At 43.1% G+C, this 21,725-nt stretch overlaps 1 protein-coding gene across 2 annotated transcripts in view; it reads left to right on the top strand.

Annotated features, from left to right (window-relative positions):
• The window catches only part of LOC126470633 (cAMP-specific 3',5'-cyclic phosphodiesterase-like), a 929,897-nt gene that overhangs the window by 587,301 nt on the left and 320,871 nt on the right, over positions 1–21,725 (top strand). For both annotated transcript variants that reach the window (XM_050098609.1, XM_050098610.1), the window contains one exon: positions 10,326–10,390. In XM_050098609.1, coding sequence (XP_049954566.1) covers positions 10,326–10,390 — 65 coding nt within the window. The remainder of the gene's footprint in view (positions 1–10,325; positions 10,391–21,725) is intronic.

The following is a 21,725-nucleotide window of genomic DNA, read 5'->3' as shown; positions in this document are numbered from 1 at the left end:
GTATCCCAGTAGTACAGACCTAATTATCGAGGACATTGCACCACTCACTTTGAAAGAAGTCATCTTGAAAATGTCTCCCTAAAAGTAATGTGTCTGCGTCATGTGTGTGGTGGTGGTGCCGTCACGAATGAACGTAGCTTCCACATTAAACACTACGAATGGAATTAATCGGTAGTTAACATTTTCGATCTACAAAAATTACAATGTGCAAGCTACTTCGCTTGCTTTGAAGTGTTTCACTCGCTTACGATGAAGAAATTGTACTCTTCTTCGTGTAAGGTTCGCCATATTTACGTGAAACGTCAGGAGATGTTAAAATTATTCGTATGCGCGTTTGTAAGGCCAAGTTCTGAGAAGTGAGTAAATGTTATTAATTCGGTCACATATGTTCAGTAACACGTTCAGAAGAAATTTGTGTTCTGGAAATCCGGCCAGCTGTATGGTAGTTTCTCGAAAAACACGAGTAATTATCCTTGAATTTCGAACCTCGCAATTAGGAAACAGTGCAATTTTTTCCCAGCAGTAAGAATATTTCCACACAAATCTTGTAAGGAACTATCATGTCGGCACATTCGGCCAGTGGAAATGTGTGTGACTGACACTAGTTCAAGTATTTCCATAGCGATAGTCAGACGTCAAACGAGGGCTAGTGATTTATTTCATTTCTAGCTTCATGTCGGAACCGTGCGTTCAACTTCAAAGAGCTGATCACCAGACCCACTGAAAAGTTGACGCAAGTTCTTCCTTCTTTTCGGCGTACAGCCCATCAATGTCCCGGTTCTTGCCGACCTTTTGTCTCCTCGACCCCTCTGTCGACTTCGTCAGTCTGTCTACTTCATATCCGTAGGCTACGTCTAAGTTTCTCAGATCCTTCTCTACATCATCCAGACATCGCAATTGTGGTCTCCCCACTGAGCTGCTACGCTGTAGCTTTGCAGTTAGCACCTTCTTTGGCTCTATCACTGAAACCTTCGGGCCTTTACATTTACGGTGATTGATGGATTTTTGTAGAGTTCATACAGTTCTGCGTTGGTCCTAACACTCCAAGCACCGTTTTTTTACTGCCCCTTATAGCTTGCGCTCCAATGCATCCAAGGCATTTTTGACTTGCATTATTGAAACGAAAATTCAAACACCTGCAACCATCACTCTGTCACTTACTTTATTTACGCAACCGGTTTCTGTGCTCCTTTACACCATCTTCAGGCGCCTTAACCACTGTAAATTGGGAGGAATCTGATGTCATGTGCAGTCAAAACAGGAGCCAATATCTATAACCGGTATCCGTAGATATCTGGTTTGCACGACACTATCCCTTCATTCATCAACCGACGACAGTAACATTGGCTCCTGTTACGAATGCACGAAGAGATTGGATTACTCCCAATTTACGTAGGTCAGTTGGCCTGAAGATGGTGTGATGGATCACCGAAACAGGTTGTGTAAATAAATTAACTGGAAAAGTGACGGTTGCAGATGTTTTAATTTTCATTTCATATTGAATGGTCCAAGTTCTTGTAGCCGTCCATTACGAGGATGAACATCCAAAGATTTGTTGTGTTGCTGTCCGCATTTCTGACTCATACATTACAACTGGTTTATAATATATTCGCAAATTCTCGTCTTCAGCTGATTTGAAACGTTGGAGATTTGCAACATTTTAAAGAAGCTGTAACAGCACCTCTTACCTGCAGCTATTCTTGCCTTTACCTCTGTTGGTACCGAATTATCTTCCGTAACCATTCGCCCCAAATACTGAAAGTGATGTACTCTTTCAAACCCTCAAACTGCTCAATGCCTCTCCACATTGATTTGTTTCTGGTGTTGATCGTATATTTTGCTTGTTGCTTACTTATGACCAAGCCAAGTGTTTAATATGAAAACGTATGTTTTTGGGGGTGTCCGGATACTTTTGATCACATAGTGTATATCCTCTTCTGAAGCAGCATATATCACCTCCTGCGAGAAAATGGAGGGTCGTCTTTCAAAAGGACAACACTTGACCATATTCGGCACTTGTTTCTGTTAATTGTCTATTTGATATCAGAATGCAAGTCCGGCCACAAACTCCTCACCAGAGCCATTATGTAGGATGTCGAGGTGTGGTTACAAATTCAATCTACACGTGTAGTGCCTCCTTGTGTGTGGGTGCATTGAGCCTGTTACGAAGTGTGTCATTTGTAACATGCCCTCAATATCCCAGATATTGTCACAGGTGAGAATTTGTTGTCAGAACCTGTATATCAGCATTCTCCAGGCAGTTGATAGACACGCGAGCCGTGAATGGCCAAGCGTCCTACTCTTGAAAGATGGAACCAGGATAGTGTCTCGTTCGAAGTAACAGATGAGGACGCATGATGCCTGGGAGATACAGCTGTGCCGTTAGACTTCCATGAATCACTTCGATGGAGGCGTTAAGTTATACTCAATAGCTCCCCACAATGATTATTGGGGGTGAAGACTGGTGTGGCTGCCTACAACACAAGGGCAGAATGTATCCTGTCGAACTGGCGCCGCCATACTCACAGTCGAGATAACGCAAAAACGAGACTCGTTACAAATGTTGTGACGCCACTCCTTAGCAATACATACTTTCATGGTAGGGTACCACTCCAAACAAAGCCGTCTGTGTCGTTTTGTTAACGGCAGCCTATACGTGGGAAGGCTATTCAGACTTCCGGTTGCTGTTTCTCTTGCCAGTGGTGCAGGATGACTCGAGGTGTTGTACTGAGTCCATTGTTAGTGCCCGAACGGAAGATGTAGTCTGATGTGAGCACGACGTTCTTGGCGCACGATACAGTCTTCTCTTTCTGCGCTCAGTCTTGGTCGACTATAACCTTAACTACATGTGTGATTTTCCTCACTTTCTCGTTCTTTCCAAGACTAGGCCACTGGCGCGTCTCGACGTACCACATACCAGGATATTGCACACTTCGACCAGCTAGACAGCTAGCCACGTGCATACCAACAATGATGTCCAGTTGAAATTCTATCGAAGAATGGCAGGCTTCTTTTCAATTACTTGTGGACCAGACTGACGTTGCAACAAGGCACCCCTGGAGTTGAAAAGCTGCTGAAAGAGTAAAAAGAAAGAAATCGCCAGGTGCAAATGGAATCCGAGTTTAGTTTAACGGATACTGTTCGGCATTGACCATATACTTCGCTGGCATTCATCGCGCTTATCACGCCCAGCGGCAAGTCCCAAGCGCTGGTGATTCTCGTATATACGAGGGTAAGTCAATTATTATCCACAATTTAATTACATTTTTGTTTATTTTGTTAGTACTATCGCTTTACGTTGATGACACATGTTTTGTTTATTTGTTGTTATATCTTTGCAATTTTCAAGCTGCTAGATTAGTTTCGTTATCGCTGCTGTGCTGTTAATAATGGCTGCTCCGCTGTGTATTTGCACCAAAAAAGAGCAACGTTCAGTGATCCGTTTTTAGTGGTCGGAAGGAGTATCAGGGGCCGAAACTCATCGAAGACTTTCGGTGCAGTACGGGAACAGTGTTTTGTGACAACGGAGTGTCTACGAATGGATTGAAAAATTCCTAAATGTTCGCACAAGTGTTACGCACGATGGAGCCGGACGACCGTTTACCACCACAAATTAAGATATCATTGAACGTTCACGTAAATGATTCTCTTAAACAGACGATTAACTATTCACGAAGTGGCACATCGTCTGCAAATTAGTCATAGTTCTGCCTGCAAAATCATCCACAACAGACTTGGGGTTCATAAAGTTTGTGCAAGATGGGTCCAAAAACAACTCACACAGTTGCATAAACAAACGCGCTTGGACATCGGCAAAAAACATTTGGATCGCTATGGTAACGAAGGGGACAACTTCTTACACAGGATCATTACTGGTGACGAAACATGGATCCATCATTACGAGCCGGAGAGTAAACGGCAGAGTATGGAATGGAAACATCTAAATTCGCCGTGCAAGAAAAAGTTCAAGACCCAACCGTCCGCAAGAAAGCTGATGCTTACGATTTTTTGGGACGCACAAGATCCAGTACTGGATCATTATGGGGAAAGGGGCACAACAATAAACAGCGTACGTTACAGTGATATGCTTACTGCCAGGCTAAAGCCTGCAATTCGAAGCAAGCGCCGAGGATTGCTGTCAAAAGGTGTTTTGTTGTTGCACGACAATGGCCGTCCGCATACTGTGCCCACACTGCTGAAACGCTCCAGAAATTCAGATTTGAAGTACTGGATCATCCTCCATATAGCCCCGATCTTGCCCCTTCTGACTATCACTAGTTTGGTCCACTCAAACAGGCATTAAGCGGCCGTCGATTTGCCTCGGACAAAGTAGTGAAAGAAGCGGTGCATTCCTGGCTCGCAGCTCAACCGAGAACCTTCTTTTATGAAGACATCAGGAAGCTTGTACAACGATGGACCAAGTGCGTTGAAACGCAAGGAGACTATGTCGAAAAATGATCATCTTGTAAGTTTCCTATATGTTTACAATAAAATTTTATAATTCCTTTGCGGATAACAATTGACTCACCCTCGTAAGAAGTGCGAAAGAAAGGACCGGCAAAATTAGAGACTAATATCCGTACCACCGTAACATCGGTTTGCTGCAGGATTTTTGAGCATATTCTACGTTCGAATATAATAAATTTCCTTGAGACAGAAAAACTTAGGTCCACGGATTTAGAAAGCATAGCTCCCGCGAAACTCAGCTTGCCCTTTTCTCGCACCATATTCTCCGAAGCATGGACGAAGGGCAATGGGAAGTTTCCTTCCATAATCTTAGATTTCCAGAAAGTATTTGACTCTGTGCTACACTGCAAACTGCTAACAAAGTTCCGAGCATATGGAAAACATTTTCAGACATTTGGGTGGCTGGAAGACTTCTTGCCGGCAGGTGTGGCCGAGCGGTTCTAGGCGCAGCAGTCTGGAACCGAGCGACCGCTACAGCCGCCGGTTCGAATCCTGCCTCGGAAACGGATGTGTGTGATGTCCTTAGGTTAGTTAGGTTTAAGTAGTTCTAAGTTCTAGGGGACTGGTGACCTCAGAAGTTAAGTTCCTTAGTGCTCAGAGCCATTTGAACTATTTTTTTTGAAGACTTCTTAGTTAATACAACCCAACGCGTTGCCCTGGGACGGTGATGTCTTGGACAGAATTAGTATGTGGCGTGATGAATGGCAGCCTTCTCTAAATATTCAAAAATTTAAACTAAGGCAGACGAGTAGGAAAAACTGTCCCATACTTTTCGAACACGGTCACGTTGATTAAATACCTAGGCTTAACCATGAACAGCGATATGAAACAGAACGAACATGTAACGTCGGTTGTAGAAAAGGCGAATGATTGACTTCTGTTTATTGGGAGAACTCTAGGAAAACGCAGCTCATCTATAAAGGAGACGGCATACAGAACACTTTCGTGACTCACTCTTGAGCAGTGCTCGAGTGTTTGGAATCATCACCAGATCGGATTAAAGGAAGACCTCGAAGCAATTCAGAGGCGTACTGCTAGACTTATTACCGGTAGGTTCTGTCAGTGCGGAAGTATTGTGGAAATACTATGTGAATTCAGTTGGGAATCCCTGAAAAGAAAGACAATGTTCTATCTCACAAAACCCTCTTGAGAAAGTTTAGAGGGCAGACTGCACAACGATCCTACTGCCGCCAAAGTACCGGGTGATCAAAAAGTCAGTATAAATTTGAAAACTTAATAAACCACGGAATAATGTAGATAGAGAGGTAAAAATTGACACACATGCTTGGAATGACATGGGGTTTTATTAGAACCAAAAATAAAACGAAGTATTGCTAGACGCGTGAAAGATCTTTTGCGCGCGTCGTTTGGTGATGATCGTGTGCTCAGCCGCCACTTTCGTCATGCTTGGCCTCCCAGGTCCCCAGAGCTCAGTCCGTGCGATTATTGGCTTTGGGGTTTACCTGAAGTCGCAAGTGTATCGTGATCGACGGACATCTCTAGGGATGGTGAAAGATAACATCCGACGCCAATGCCTCACCGTAACTCCGGACATGCTTTACAGTGCTGTTCACAACATTATTCCTTGACTACAGCTATTGTTGAGGAATGATGGTGGACATGTTGAGCATTTCCTGTAAAAAACATCATCCTTGCTATGTCTTACTTTGTTATGCTAATTATTGCTATTCTGATCAGATGAAGCGCCATCTGTCGGTCATTTTTTGGACGTTTGTATTTTTTTTGCTTCTAATAAAACCCCATGTCATTCCAAGCATGTGTGTCAATTTGTACCTCTATCTACATTATTCCGTGATTTATTCAGTTTTCAAACTTATACTGACTTTTTGATGACCCGGTACATCCCGCGTAAGTACTGCGAAGACAAGGTAAGGCAGGACTCGTACGAAAGCTTAGAGAGAGGCGTTTTCCGTCGTTCCATATGTGCCTGTAGCAGGAAAGAGAATTACTAGCAATACTACAAGGTACCCTCCACCACGCACCGCCACGTGGCCTGCGTAGTATGTGCGTAGATGTATGTGTCGAATGCATGTGTGTCTAGTGCTGGTAATCTCGCTTTTCACAAGCAAGCAGCATTCTCCGCTGTTCTCCATAGCGCTCACCAACCAACCATCTATCATGTCACTAAGCCATTATAAAGGATTTTACAGTTAAGATGTTTTTCTCTTCAGTTTACAAAATAATGAGTGAAGGAAGAATTTATTTAGATAGATAAACGTAAGAAGTTTTATTCTTTCCTCTTAGCTATGAATATACACAACTGGCCATTAAAATTATACACCAAGAAGAAATGCAGATGATAAACGGGTATTCATTGGACAAATATAATATAGTAGAAATGACATGTGATTACATTTTCACGCAATTTGGGTGCACAGATTCTGAGAAATCAGTATCCAGAACAATCACCTCTGGCCGTAATAACGGCCTTAATACGCCTGGGCATTGAGTCAAACAGAGCTTGGATGGCGTGAACAGGTACAGCTGCCCATGCAGCTTCAACAGGATACCACAGTTCATCAAGAGTAGTGACTGGCGTATTGTGTTGAGCCAGTTGTTCGGCCACCATTGACCAGACGTTTTCAATTGGTGAGAGATCTGGAGAGTATGCTGACCAGGGCGGCAGTCCAACATTTTCTGTATCCAGAAAGGCCCGTACAGGACCTGCAACATGCGGTCGTGCATTATCCTGCTGAAATGTAGGGTTTCGCAGGGATCGAATGAAGGGTAGAGCCACTGGTCGTAACACATCTGAAATGTAACGTCCACTGTTCAAAGTGCCGTCAATGAGAACAAGAGGTGGCCGAAACGTGTAACCAATGGCACCCCATACCATCACGCCGGGTGATACGCCAATATGGCGATGACGAATACACGCTTCCAATGTGCGTTCACTGCGATGTCGCCGAACACGGATGCGACCATCATGATACTGTAAACAGAACATGGGTTCATCCGAAAAAATGACGTTTTGCCATTCGTGCACCCAGGTTCGTCGTTGAGTACACCATCGCAGGCGCTCCTGTGTGTGATGCATCGTCAAGTGCAACCGCAGCCATGGTCTCCGAGCTGATAGTCCATGCTGCTGCCTCCTTACACCAGGCATCACAACAACGTTTCACCAGGAAACGCCGGTCAACTGCTGTTTGTGTATGAGAAATCGGTTGGAAACTTTCCTCATGTCAGCGCGTTGTAGGTGTCGCCACCGGCGCCAACCTTGTGTGAATGCTCTGAAAAGCTAATCATTTGCATATCACAGGATCTTCTTCCTGACGGTTCGCGTCTGTAGCACGTCATCTTCGTGTTGTAGCAATTTTAATGGCTAGTAGTGTAGTTTATTTAGTTATTTTCCAAACATCTGCAGCAACGATTTATAATTTTCTTTAAATATAGCACTATTTTTTCTATCATTTAGCTGACGGAATTAAACAAATTGTGTGCAAATAAATTTAAATAAAATTTATGTCGATTTAATTAGGAAACTAGAAACGTTCAAAGTTTTAGGAGTATATGCAGCATGCTGTACATATTTGGCTGTGTTCAGATGAGCTTTCTGTTGGTCGGAATCTTCATTTAAGTTCAAGCCCGTTTTCCTAGAAGAAACAATTGGATTCGCCTTCCGTACGATATTTGGACGCGATGTAAAGTTACTGATGTCATTGAGTGACAAGTCTCCTCGATGCGCTGTTTGAAGTCATCTGGTGTTGTGGGTTCGGTGACATTAACATGATTCTTTAGATAGTCCCACAAAATGAAATCCACTGGTGTCAAATTGGCCGGCCATGCGTCCCATTCCTGAGGATTTGGTTTAACTAAATCAGTTACACGTTGGGGAAAAATGTGTTATTTTAAAACATATATCTAGTGCTGTAACACTCTGGAAAACAATTAATTAAATGATGTTCAAACTCTGCAGAAAGAGTTTACGTGTCTAAATAAATATTCCTTTCACTTGTTATTTTGTTAGCTACAGAGGAAGACGCTTCACCCGACGTGCCCTTTATGCACTTGTTAGGCCAGATAACATGGTCACGTGTTGGCAACGCAATGCATTCTGATCGCCGTTCAAGCTTCAAGCTAACACAAATTGTTGCATATTTAAACATTTACGTACTCGCTAATAGTATGGCCGTGTCTGAAATTGCATCTGTTTTGCAGATCTTCCACACTCTTACTTCGAGGATGAAGGCCACATACGGAAAAATGATGATTAATGTACCTCGACCTTCAACGGGACTACAGCAGCAATTACTGCACATCTCAATTAAAAAAGAAAAAACTGTCTGGCACAGCTGTGTCGAGAATAATTCACTAGAACCTTATATTCAATCTTGTTGATATTATAAAGAGTTGGTAGAGACTGGTGTACAGTGACTTCTCATGCCTAGAATTCACAGTCATGTAGGATTATTAAATGGTCTCTTTTGACGGTAAAATCTACTAATGCAATTTCGGCCGTATGACCGTTATCACGTGGGGTTCCGTGAAACACATTTTTTCTGAAAGCAGCTTGGTTTTATTCACCATATTATTACCCAATCTTTTGGCTTCAAAACCCCACTTTTCAAGATAATCTTCGTTCAATGCGACGGCCTTACGCCACCTTACGGGAAGGACTGTGTTCCCGCGTGCTACCACTCTTCTCGTCGATGTCGGAACTAACGTCTTACTGCATCAGTAACCTCCCCCTCATCCATGTATTGCTTCCCGTAGGGCGTAGAGTGTATCCTTCATTGGTCCAAATAGAGGGAGGTCGAAAGGTGACAGGCGGTATGGTGCCACTACACGGATTGCCGTTTTGTTTACGGTTTGGAGTGATGTACTCGTGTTGCATCGCCTGTGACGATGTTCGACAAAAAATTGTCACGCTCAGCCTCGAAAAGCGCAACCAATTCCGCACAGATGATCCTTCGTTGCATTTGGTGGTCTTCTGTTACGCGGCGAGGAACCCGTCGGGCAGCGCGTCTTTGAGTACGCGAACTGATCGACAAGTGTATCATCACTAACAACAAAGACGGCCAGCTGTGCAGCGTGGTGTTTGATTGCGATCGGTTGGTCACCTCGAATGAGAGTGTCCTCAAATTCTAATATTACAGGAATTACAGCTTTGTGTAAACGGTCTTCGCGCGGGAGATCGGACAGGTTTGCTTGACTTTGTTGAGAGGATAACAGACACCTCGTCCAACGACTCACCGAGATTTTGTTCACTGTTTGGTCTCCGTAGGCATGCCGCAAGCGCGTATGAATATTTGCTGTGCTCTGGTTTTCCGCTAAAAGAAACTCAGTGACAGTTCTCTGCTGGGAACGCACATCCGTTGCAGACACCATTTCGATGGTTACACATAGCTCCGCAACCTATTTACATTTCATGAAACTATAGGGGCTGAAGGGGGAATATCCGCAATGTCCCACAGCATATTCCGCATTTTTCCAAAGAAATCTGCTGGGAAAAAATTAGTTGCTTTACTTATTGAATGCCCATCGTACAAACACTGAGCGTACAAACCTGCATTTTCATCATGTCATGCATATGGCAGTTACATATTTTATTATATAGCTGCTATATGCTTGGAACGAGACTATAGAAAACTATTGCTGTAGCTGAAGTCAATGAAGACGGGTTTCTTGGACTTTGGTATACTTTTCAGTCATTAGCTGAGTCCTTAAATTAACAGGCATCTTCATTAACCATTCCAACTCAGTAGGAAGGCAAATGAACGTGTACGCTCAGAATATTTCTCACAGATTTCAGATCTTGTTTTCCTGCTGTTGAGTTGCTGTTGTGAGGAATACCTCGGCAGATCGGTAATTTATATTGCGTTCTCGATTTGTTTCAGATCCCGGAGGTCATCTGGAGCCCCCGGCAATGCTACACCACAGCCACGCAATTTGGCTCCTGGAGGTAAGATTCATCTCTTATTTGTGACTGCTTCGCCATAAGTGACTATTCTACTTTTCTATTGGTTTTGCTGTGTTCCAATTGCATAGTTGATGTTCACTGATGAAAACGGAGCCCTTATGAGGTCTGACGCGAGTATAACATTTCATCCAAATGGAATCTGTCTGTACTCAGCAAAAGTGACACAAGATTTGCGAGTATTTTTAAACGCTCTGAAAACTGAAATAATATGAAACAAAAAACGCAAGAATAGTAACCACTCAATGTCTACAAGATTCACTGGCCCTGACAACCTGTACAAGCGTTCTTTCTCTATTTAAAGGCAACCTATTTTCTTCGGTTACAAGAGATTGTAAGGGAAACGTTTAAAGATGAATTTCCTAGTGAACAACCCATTTATTTGGGCAGGCTTGAAAGTAGAGGCAAATATGTCAGCTCAAGAGTCTTATATGGGAGAAGAGTATGAAATTCGTAAATATTGTACCCTGTACCCATACGAGACTCCAAAACTGACTGTATCCTTGTAGTTTCTAACAGGTTCCGGTCGTATATTACCCAGTGATCCTGTCGATATACTTTTGAAAATATAGCAGTGCAAGACATGAAATTGGGCGAAAGTGCTACCTTCGATTAGTGGCATTTGGTAACCCGCTGTCATGATAGGGTGACTCGAACGATGAAACTGTGTTCATTCAATAAATCTCGCTCTATTGGTGACTAGAATACGCGTCCATTTTGAAAGAAACATGTAGTAGTCATTTACAATTATTGATTACACTGTGACTGAAGACAGTTAGCTAACTGTTCAAAGTTCTTATCATAGTCGCGGTCGAGTGTTAAATTAAGATACTGTATCAGATCTAAGACTATTTCAAACGTAACTAAAGAGGTGTCAACCATCAGAATAGGCCAAGCTATACCTCATAGTACTGAGAGACTAGTTTTTGTTGTCATAGAATTTGCAGTACTCGTAGTGGGGAAGGGAAGAGGGCACGTAAGAGTCTTATATTTAGTTCCAGACGACTGTAACGCAGGACGTAAGTTCTTGATTAAGTGAAGTACTACAGGTCCATACCCTAAGGTAACAAACATATCAGAGAAACTATGTTCCAATTTTTTCTAAAAAATATGAATTATATGGGGACCAAAGCAGTTTCCTGAACCCGAATGTACCTCAAACTATAAATTTATGCAAATAGTTTTATGTTAGGTAAACTAGGTTGGAAAGAAAAGCTAACTACTTAAATACTTATTGGAAATCTCAGAATGTTTTTTTCTTATTTATTTATCAACCGCAAACATTACTCTGTGTTATGCACGATAGATTTGCTTTTGTTGTTCGGTATACCAGAAGGCTCTCTTAGCAAACGTGAAGTGTTTCATAGCTATGAAGTTAGTAATGTTAAATAAGGTTTTTAGTAGCTTTCATATTTAGCTTGTCCTTCTTGGCACACTGTGGCTCTACTGATGCATGTAACTGAGCGGATGAAACCAGAGTATGAAAATCCCCTTAGGAACACGGCATTCGCACATAACTGTACAGGTCACTTAATTTGCCGATGTTCTACAGTTCCTCCAACTATAAGCATCAGTGTATAAATCAGTTCCTTATCAGTTTAGTTAAATGTTCCAGAAACAATTTATATGAAGTACGTTAATGCTCCAAAATGACTTACTTAAGATAATTTATAATTTTCGTAGGCATTGCTGCCCATTTAGAGATTAATATGAACAGTGGCGAAAAAGGCTTCGCTTTAATTACAGAAGTATTTAACTCTTGTAAACAATGTAAGCACGGGGACAGAAAATTGGTCACATCACAAGACATGACGCTAATACTGTGTATCATCACTTCTGTCATTGATAACGACCTAAATTGAGTAAGGAAGAAAGTCGACAACATTCTTTACATATGCCATATCCCGCTGGAGACACTCATTGATGATTGGATCCCACTGAGCTCTCTGACTGCTGCGTTTAACCAGTTTTTCCGAATAGTTTCCATGGGCTTAAGATTAGCGTAGCTTAGCTGGCCAGTCTAGCAGTAAGAGGATACTGATTGTGAGTCAAACGAGGAAAGCAGGCGTGCAGTCCTGTGACAATGGCTGTTGTCTTGGAGACGGGAGTGTCTACAGCACACACATCATGAGGATGTGTAATAAGGGGCAACGTTTGAGCGACGATAATGTTGAAATCAACATCCCCGTTCGTGTACACGTTACCCGATGGTTGGCCGAAAAACAGCCCAGAAACATCACAGCACCAGCTCCAACCGGAACTACACCCTCCGTACATCAGTGTTGAACCTATTTAGTGAAGAAATAGCTGTGTAAATTTTTTACAGAGATTAATATCGAGTTGTTTCACAGAAAACGTTACTAATTATTTTAAGAAGCTTATTAACTTTTCTTCTGTTGCTGTATTTACCTTCAGCTGACTACAGTACTCGTATAAGCTGCAAAATGTTTCATCTGTTTGGATAGGAAGAAAAATAGAGGCGTTGGTGCACTCTATGTGGGATCACTCGTAGCCTTAAGCTGTATCAGCGTCGAAAGAGGATTGAAGATGTAAATAAGGACGACCAGACCGGAACTGAACTCGACTCACGAATGCAAATCACGTCTCTCGTTGGGGATATAACAATGTAATCTAACTAAACAAAATATAATAACGATTTTTATCACGCTATAATCAAGACTACAACGAGGAAACCGAACACAGTGCGCATGGTTATTTAGTGGACGTTAGCAATATAAAGGCCATAACCAGTTGATAACCCAGCCTTTCTTCATAACATTAAGTTATATACTGGAACAAAGTTCCCCAGCAGGTAAATACTGTTCTGCAAGCAATCTCGACACACGCCTATTTGAGACCCACATCATGAACAGTGACCCATCATCTATAAAATTTTCTTACACTGCCCCATAATATTTCCATTGTACCACTAGCAGGTACTAGTCGACCACAGTATTATTGCGTCTGTGAGTGAGGATGCTTGGTTCGGCTTATCGTGAGTTATCATGAGAACGTGTCCAATCACTTGATATTATATGCACAACCGTCCTGAGAGCATTCACAGTACGATGTGTTTCCTTTATTCACCACAAGAATTGTTTATTGCAATGTCGCCGCGTGTTCCCGATAACGGCCACAGGAGACCAAGCGCGGTAATATCGTGGTGTGGTAGCAACGCGTTTACAGTGTTGATACTGTGCGTTTACCATCATCCTCAAATACATAGCTTCAAAGTACACAGAATCTGTTCAAGGGGCTGTCAAATGTCACGAGGCAATATAACGTTTCTGTGATCAAGTGTAGCTTGTCGTTGCGAGTATAATTGACGGCAGTAACCAGAAAACGGCGACAGTTACATCCAATATGATTACATGTGTTAATCACTTGTTAAATTTATTGTCTAAATATTTTGATTCACAGTGTTCAATGGAAGCTGTTCAGCAAAGAGCCTGAAGTTAGTTGCCACTCTTTACTGTATTGTGGGTGAGCACTCTGTCGTTTTCAAGGCTCAGATGCTTGTTATTTTACCAGCGGACAGGAGCAATACTACATTTTCGTTGGAAAGCAGGAATATGTTCAAAATGCAGTATTTACTATCTGATCTCCTGAAGAAAAATTTCTGGTCACCACAGACTATAAAGTGTCTTGTCTCTTATTTTGCTGTCTCCCTAGATTACGTGGCCTTCAGAAAATCCCCAAGAAAGGGATTCCTCTTAGGCCTATGCAATGAATACAGCATACAATCAAGTTTTCATTGGTATTTTTTAGGTGAAAAATAGTAATATCTTCACTGTATGGTGGGATTTTTCCGAGGCAGCGGTTGTCGCTGTAACTCCGGTTGTAGTTACTTGAAACATGAAATTAACATATCACCCTGATCGTTACAGATGTAATTTTAGTTCGTTGTACGGAATTTCAAAAAAAAAAAATTTACGAAATTATAGATATTTTATTCGAAAAAAATGGGCATTATTGAACCCATCTTTTTTGGGCGAAGAAATACTAAATATCAAGATAAAAAAATCGGCTTCGATGAACTGAAAAGAACTCAGTTTGCTTCAAGCGAGACCAAAAGTTATTAAAATCAGATGGAAATTGTAGCATGGGCGACAACAACCATGCCGAAAAACATGGTTCTGAGAAAAAGGCGTTTAAAGTTTGACGAGTATTTATCACAGAAAAGGGACCAAGCTTAAAACTTACGGGATATCATAGATGCCTAGTCCATAATAACAATCGCCTCAGTTAGTGGGTGTCAGCTTTCTGCTACTTCGACCTGCTAAGCCCAAATTTTCGTCCTCAAATCCCATTTTGTTGCTGAGCGCATCGCTGCTGGCGACTCTGTCTTCACAGAATCGGCGGATTTCATCGCCGATTTTGATTTGAAGGGCATTTTCCACATGTAATAATGCAGTATGGGCCACATTCAAAAGACATAGGGCCAAGTTTGAAGGAATATTGACAATTTGGCTTCGGCTGGATCTTTGGGAGCGTATCTCCAAATGAGGCTATTGAAACTTTCGTTCACATTTTGAGTGAAACCGCCCAAACAACGCTCCAGCAAATCAGGTTTACTCAAATCGGTACAAATAAGGGTGATGGCATCGATAACGACTTGCAACCGTTTCTCTAACGCCGAGGGGTGCCATCCACGCCCAGCTTGAAACGCCCACAGAATCGTTACTTTTTGGATTTCGCGCATAATGTTTTGGAAAATAATTCTTCAATGTATATACATTGAAATTCCGTAATAAAAAATTTCCAGTTTTTTTTCACCCTTACCCTGTCATTCCCCCTTACGATTCAAATGGTTCAAATGGCTCTGAGCACTATGGGACTTAACATCTTAGGTCATCAGTCCCCTAGAACTTAGAACTACTTAAACCTAACTAACCTAAGGACATCACACACATCCATGCCCGAGGCAGGATTCGAACCTGCGACCGTAGCAGTCGCGCGGTTCCGGACTGCAGCGCTTAGAACAGCAAGACCACCGCGGCCGGTCCCCCTTAAGAAATAGGCGTAGTTATTATATCGATTAAAGGAATTACGTTTGAATGACCCTGATATTTTAGTAACTTTTGATGTGGCCTCTCTCTTCACTCGCGTTCTTCCAACTGATTCGCTATGATTAATTAAGATTACGATTGGTGTTGAATGAACGAACCTATTTCGACTTGTTTTGACTCCGACTTACCTATTTAATGATCAGTTTTATGAGCAAATCGATGGAGTTGAGATACGGAGCGCTTTGTCACCTATTACTGCCAAACTGTTTTTGCAAGATTTCGAAAAACGAGTCCTAGAGACGGCGCCGTTGAAATCTGTGAGGCCTTTTGCAAAATTTTAACAACCTTTTAGAACAGCTGAATTCAATTCACCCAAAAATTCGCTTCACTTTGGAGGTGGCAAAAGGTGGCTGCCTTCACTTCCTTGATGTGTCGGTCAGAAGGAAGGTTGAGGGTACGTTGGGCCACGCCATTTCTAGAAAGGCAATTCCCTCTGGCTTGTATCTTTAGGCTGACGGTTGACATCGTTTTGCTCAACCTGAGGGTTCGCTTCGTACGTTGGTTCATATGGCCCACGTCATCTCAGACACTGAGCGTTCGTGAGCCGAGTTGTCTCACCTCGAAAAACCTTTAGCCAGAATATTTACAGTGAGAGAGAGATCAGACGCACGATCCGCTATCGAACAACCCTGAGTCTGGTGAGTGATGAAAATTGTCACCGAAGTTAACGACCTTTTTTTTCCTTACGCACCCATCATTTCCACCGGGATGGGAAGTGTGGTTTTCGACCACCATCTAACATTAGGGCTCTTTCGCGGTCTGTAAAGAACGATCGTGATTTGTGTAAGACCGATGTCTACCTATCTATTGTACAAGGGACGTTCAGTAAGTGATGCAACACATCTTTTTTTCCCTGCCAATTTCGGTTGAATAAATTGTGGGACATCGTGGAATATTTCCGCTTCAGACCCTATGCTTTCACGAAGTTCCGATAGGTGGCAGCGCTATACGTAGCCTTCAAAATAGCGTCTTTAACGGTGGTGCGTTCCAAGCACAGAGCTGTCACCAGTGTGTTGCAGATTATCGTATGCACTTGCAGAATGTGTACGGTGTCCTGGCACTGCAGAAAAACGCACTGAGTTGTTGGGCAAGGCGTCTGTCATCATCGCAACAAGGTCGCGCAAACCTGTCCGATCCCTCCCGTGCCGGCTGGCCGCACACAGTGTGACTCCAGCAGTGTTGAAAGGACGGATTACAATCAAACACCTGCATGACAACACAAGCCTGTGCACCCGAGAGGAGCTCAGAAAGCCTTCATTGGTCCGTTCTTCGTCATGCACCCTACAGCCCAGATCTCGCACTTTCTGCCTTCCACCTGTTACGACCAATGAAGGATGCAATCTACGGGAAGCAGTACGTGTATGATGGGGATGTTATTGACGCATCAAGACGTTGGCTCCGGCGTCGACTAGTAGATTGGTACCATGCCGGCATACAGGCCCTCCCAGTAAGATAGCGTAAGACCCTCACATTGGATGGAGATGATGTTGAAAATAGGCTTTTGTACCCAAAAGAGTCGGGAATAAAGTGGTGTACTGGAATTCAAAATACAATCTGTGGTGTCACCGCAAGACACCACACTTGCTAGGTGGTAGCCTTTAAATCGGCCGCGGTCCGGTAGTATACGTCGGACCCGCGTGTCGCCACTGTCTGTGATTGCAGACCGAGCGCCGCCACACGGCAGGTCTAGAGAGACAGCCTAGCACTCGCCCCAGTTGTACAGCCGACTTTGCTAGCGATGGATCACTGACAAATTACGCTCTCATTTGCCGAGACGATAGTTAGCATAGCCTTCAGCTACGTCATTTGCTACGACCTAGCAAGGCGCTATTATCATTTGCTATTTATCTTGTGATGCATGTACCGTCAGACCGATGTTTACCAATTACGGATTAAAGTTAAGTATTCCAGAAGCTACGTACTTTTTTTACTAGACTCAACTCCTTTAACTGTTCCAGACCTCACGCCAGCCTGCGTGAGCTTAAACGCGTGCCTTTCGGCTACCTCATAGTGGCTTGGCTGTCTTGCCAAGTCACAACACAATCAACCTGCTTTCAGAAAAAAAATGTTGCATTACTTGTTAAACGACCCTAGCAGTTGTTGCATTTCGTACATTGATCATACCATTAGGACCGAGGTGGATCGGTGTATTAAACGTAAGCATTACACACGCTTACAACAGCCGAGCAAATCTGCTGATGCTGAACACTGCCTTGGTAGTGGTGATCCTATTGAATATAACAACACGGAGGTTCTGGCGTGCGCTTCCAGCTGTTGGGGTAGTGTTACTAAGGCAGCCGTTGAGATGAAATTAGCGAGTGACCTTTTACATAGCGATGGAGGATTTTGCTTAAAATCTGCTTTGAATCCTTCTCTCTTCCTGGTCAAACAACAGAGGGTCAGAGTTAATACTAAATCACGTGTTGGTAAATAATATTAACTGTTGATAACTTCTGGCATTGGGCAGCTTGTGTGTGTGTGTGTGTGTGTGTGTGTGTGTGTGTGTGTGTGTGTGTGTGTGTGTGCGTGCGTGCGTGCGTGCGTGCGATGGCTACTGTGGTTTTAAATTTTCTTGTACAGCGTCCTCGCGTTGTATTTGTGCCATGGAAATGTGCAAGTGTCGAAATGTGGGCGGTTGTCGAAGATGGCTCCCCTGAGGGTGATTGACAGGTGCCCAGTTGAAATATAGTGGAATATACCGGGTGATCAAAGAGTCAGTATAAATGTGAAAACTTAATAAACCACGGAATAATGTAGATAGAGAGGTAAAAATTGACACACATGCTTGGAATGAAATGGGGTTTTATTAGAACCAAAAATAAAACTAAGTACTGCTAGACGCGTGAAAGATCTCTTGCGCGCGTCGTTTGGTGGTGATCGTGTGCTCAGCCGCCACTTTCGTCATGCTTGACCTCCCAGGTCTCCAGACCTCAGTCCGTGCGATTATTGGCTTTGGGGTTACCTGGAGTCGCAAGTGTATCGTGATCGACCGACATCTCTAGGGATGCTGAAAGACAACATCCGACACCAATGCCTCACCATAACTACGGACATGCTTTACAGTGCCGTTCACAACATTATTCCTCGACCACAGCAATTGTTGAGGAATGATGGTGGACATATTGCTTTGTCTTACTTTGTTATGCTAATTATTGCTATTCTGATCACATGAAGCGCCATCTGTCGGACATTTTTTGAACGTTTGTATTTTTTTGCTTCTAATAAAACCCCATGTCATTCCAAGTATGTGTGTCAATTTGTACCTATCTATTTACATTATTCCGTGATTTATTCAGTTTTCAAATTTATACTGACTTTTTGTTCACCCGGTATATAGAACGACGACCGGCTGCAAGCCCGAAACTTACTTGAACTTTGAATATCGTTCTTTCTCACTGACGCACTGTTCATACCGTATTCTCTACTTCAGTTATACGTTCACGATCACCGTTTAACAAGTAGCAGGAGATTTTCACAGTTAATTCTTATGGTACAGTTCACTGGTCAAACGCGTGGTTCGATCAACACGGCGGAAGAGATGTATACGAATATGTTATACCACACGCAAACTGTCTTATATGGTGCACTTAAAAATGTATCGTTAGCACTACTACGCGGCACATACGAACACGCACAGCCAAACAACCTTTTTACCGCTTAAACAAACTCCGCGACGTGGTCTTAGGAGCAAGCCATGCTTCTCCATCTCTCTACTTGGGGAATCCCAGCGCTCTTGATTTACGCAATTACCCCACCGATCAAGAAACTGCCGACGCTAACGGCGTTCTATAGATAGTAGCACGCAACGATATGCAACTTACATTCCCCACAAAATGTGTGGAAATTTAGAAAAAGAACCCTGCGGGTGATCCAGAAAGAAGAGAAAAAATTTGAATTATGACAGAAAAGAACTCGAACGTGTCTTACATACTTGGCTCTCCTTCTCACTGAAAAATATAAACTGCACATTATGTAATATTGGGCGTTTGTTTTAGAAAATATATTACAAAAATTTTCTTAACGTCTAAAGGCCTCCAGCGCAGCTGCACAAGAAAAACTCAAAAACTAGAAATCGCGGCATGTACAATACATCACAATAAAAGGACAAAGAAAAGGTAATGTGTACTACAAATCTACCTTGGGTAGTCAGGACGTGAACAACAGCGATGAAGTATGAAAAGAAATCTCACAACGCTCTAGTGCGCAGTTTGTATTGGTGAAAGAAATATTATGTATGAAAAGTTACATAGGATACCGCAGTTCGGCCGTCTGCATGCAACCGTTCACAGCTTACAGAACCTTTGGCAAACGTTAAGAGCAGCATTTCTAGAGGCGGCACGAACTCTCCCCTCTGAGAGTTCCCGCTTTACAGCTTTGTGTGGCAGGTTTTCTTGTCACGCTGCCGCTTTCTTGTGCTGCTTCTTAGTCGCTACCACAGAGATATCTCCAGAGGCGTTCGGAGCTTTTGTTACGAAAATCCCTGCGTGGCATTTTGCGCTGCGCAGAGGGCAGGCCACACGTGGAATACGGCGACCTTCTCAGAGAGGAGGCCAGCGAAGGGCACGTGCTCTCTCTATGCTTCCAACTATGATTACAACCATGCTTCGAGAAATACGCCTGTGAGATGTACGAAAATTGCAGAGGTACAAGCCAGTCGTAGGTTATACTAGTGGAGACTGAATAGCGAACACACGAAAGTGTTAGCATTGCATAAACATATACATGATTTTTTAGCGTTGTATTGGTTTTCCAGTGACCCCATTCGAGCATCTCCAAATTTACGGATCTTAATCATATATAGAGTATCCCTCATAAAGAGTCAAAGGCGCATTTCTCTGGTGTTTCGGCGGATATCTGAAATTTTCTTTTTGCTGTGTGTAGCTGGAGTCACTCCAAACAAATTAAGCTCATCACATCTTTCATATGACACCCAGTATCAACAGAAAGTGTAGATCTGTTTCTCGTTACGAATAAAATGATTTTTAAAGCAGAATTTTACGTGTCCATTGTATAGAGTGGTCCCAAATTAGTCTAATGCGAAATTCGTTTTATTGATATGTATTAAGAGCGACGTTAAAACACGCAGAATAACCAGTACTACAGCAGCGGCTGAGTAGCGTCGTGAGCCGAGCTGACTGCAATCGACATGCTTCTGCGCTGCTTTGTGGCTGTTGGAGTACTGGTTATTCTCAGTGTTTAATTACCCTCTTAATACATATCGATAAAACGAAATCGCACTAGACTAATTTGGGACTGTTCTATGTAATGGACACGTAAAATTCCGCTTTAAAAATCATTTTGTTCACTAAGAGGAAAAAACTTACGCTTTCCGTCGACCTCGGGTGTCGCATAAAAGACTTGATGAGTCACATTTATTTGAGGTGACCAGAACTACAGGTCACAAAAAGGAAATAGCAGATATTTGCCTAAACACCAGAGAAAATGCATCTGATGGCTCTTAGAAGGGACACCTGATACATTATTACGATAGGGTGTACATACATAACTACGTGATCACAGTCAGATTTCAGCATTAAAACCTTTGTTTCGTACCTCATAAATGTCTCTTATATACTTATTTTCGCTATCGTTGAGGTAGAATTTAACGTTATAAAAAACCTTCTGATATTAGCACTACCTATTTTATAAAGAAACAAAGAAATAAACATGTTTTTGATATCGCCTAAATTTCAGCTGCCGTTTTTGAGGGCTGACGTTCCTTAGCTAACGTGTCCTTACGTTATGCGCAGCCATTGTGATTTACATCTTTCTCTTTGTTGCACTGGGAGAGATAAAATGGTATACACTCCTGGAAATGGAAAAAAGAACACATTGACACCGGTGTGTCAGACCCACCATACTTGCTCCGGACACTGCGAGAGGGCTGTACAAGCAATGATCACACGCACGGCACAGCGGACACACCAGGAACCGCGGTGTTGGCCGTCGAATGGCGCTAGCTGCGCAGCATTTGTGCACCGCCACCGTCAGTGTCAGCCAGTTTGCCGTGGCATACGGAGATCCATCGCAGTCTTTAACACTGGTAGCATGGCGCGGCAGCGTGGACGTGAACCGTATGTGCAGTTGACGGACTTTGAGCGAGGGCGTATAGTGGGCATGCGGGAGGCCGGGTGGACGTACCGCCGAACTGCTCAACACGTGGGGCGTGAGGTCTCCACAGTACATCGATGTTGTCGCCAGTGGTCGGCGGAAGGTGCACGTGCCCGTCGACCTGGGACCGGACCGCAGCG

Source organism: Schistocerca serialis, chromosome 3 (assembly GCF_023864345.2).
Source record: "Schistocerca serialis cubense isolate TAMUIC-IGC-003099 chromosome 3, iqSchSeri2.2, whole genome shotgun sequence".
NCBI classification, from domain to species: Eukaryota; Metazoa; Arthropoda; class Insecta; order Orthoptera; family Acrididae; genus Schistocerca; species Schistocerca serialis.
This window is presented reverse-complemented; position numbering and strand designations above follow the sequence as displayed.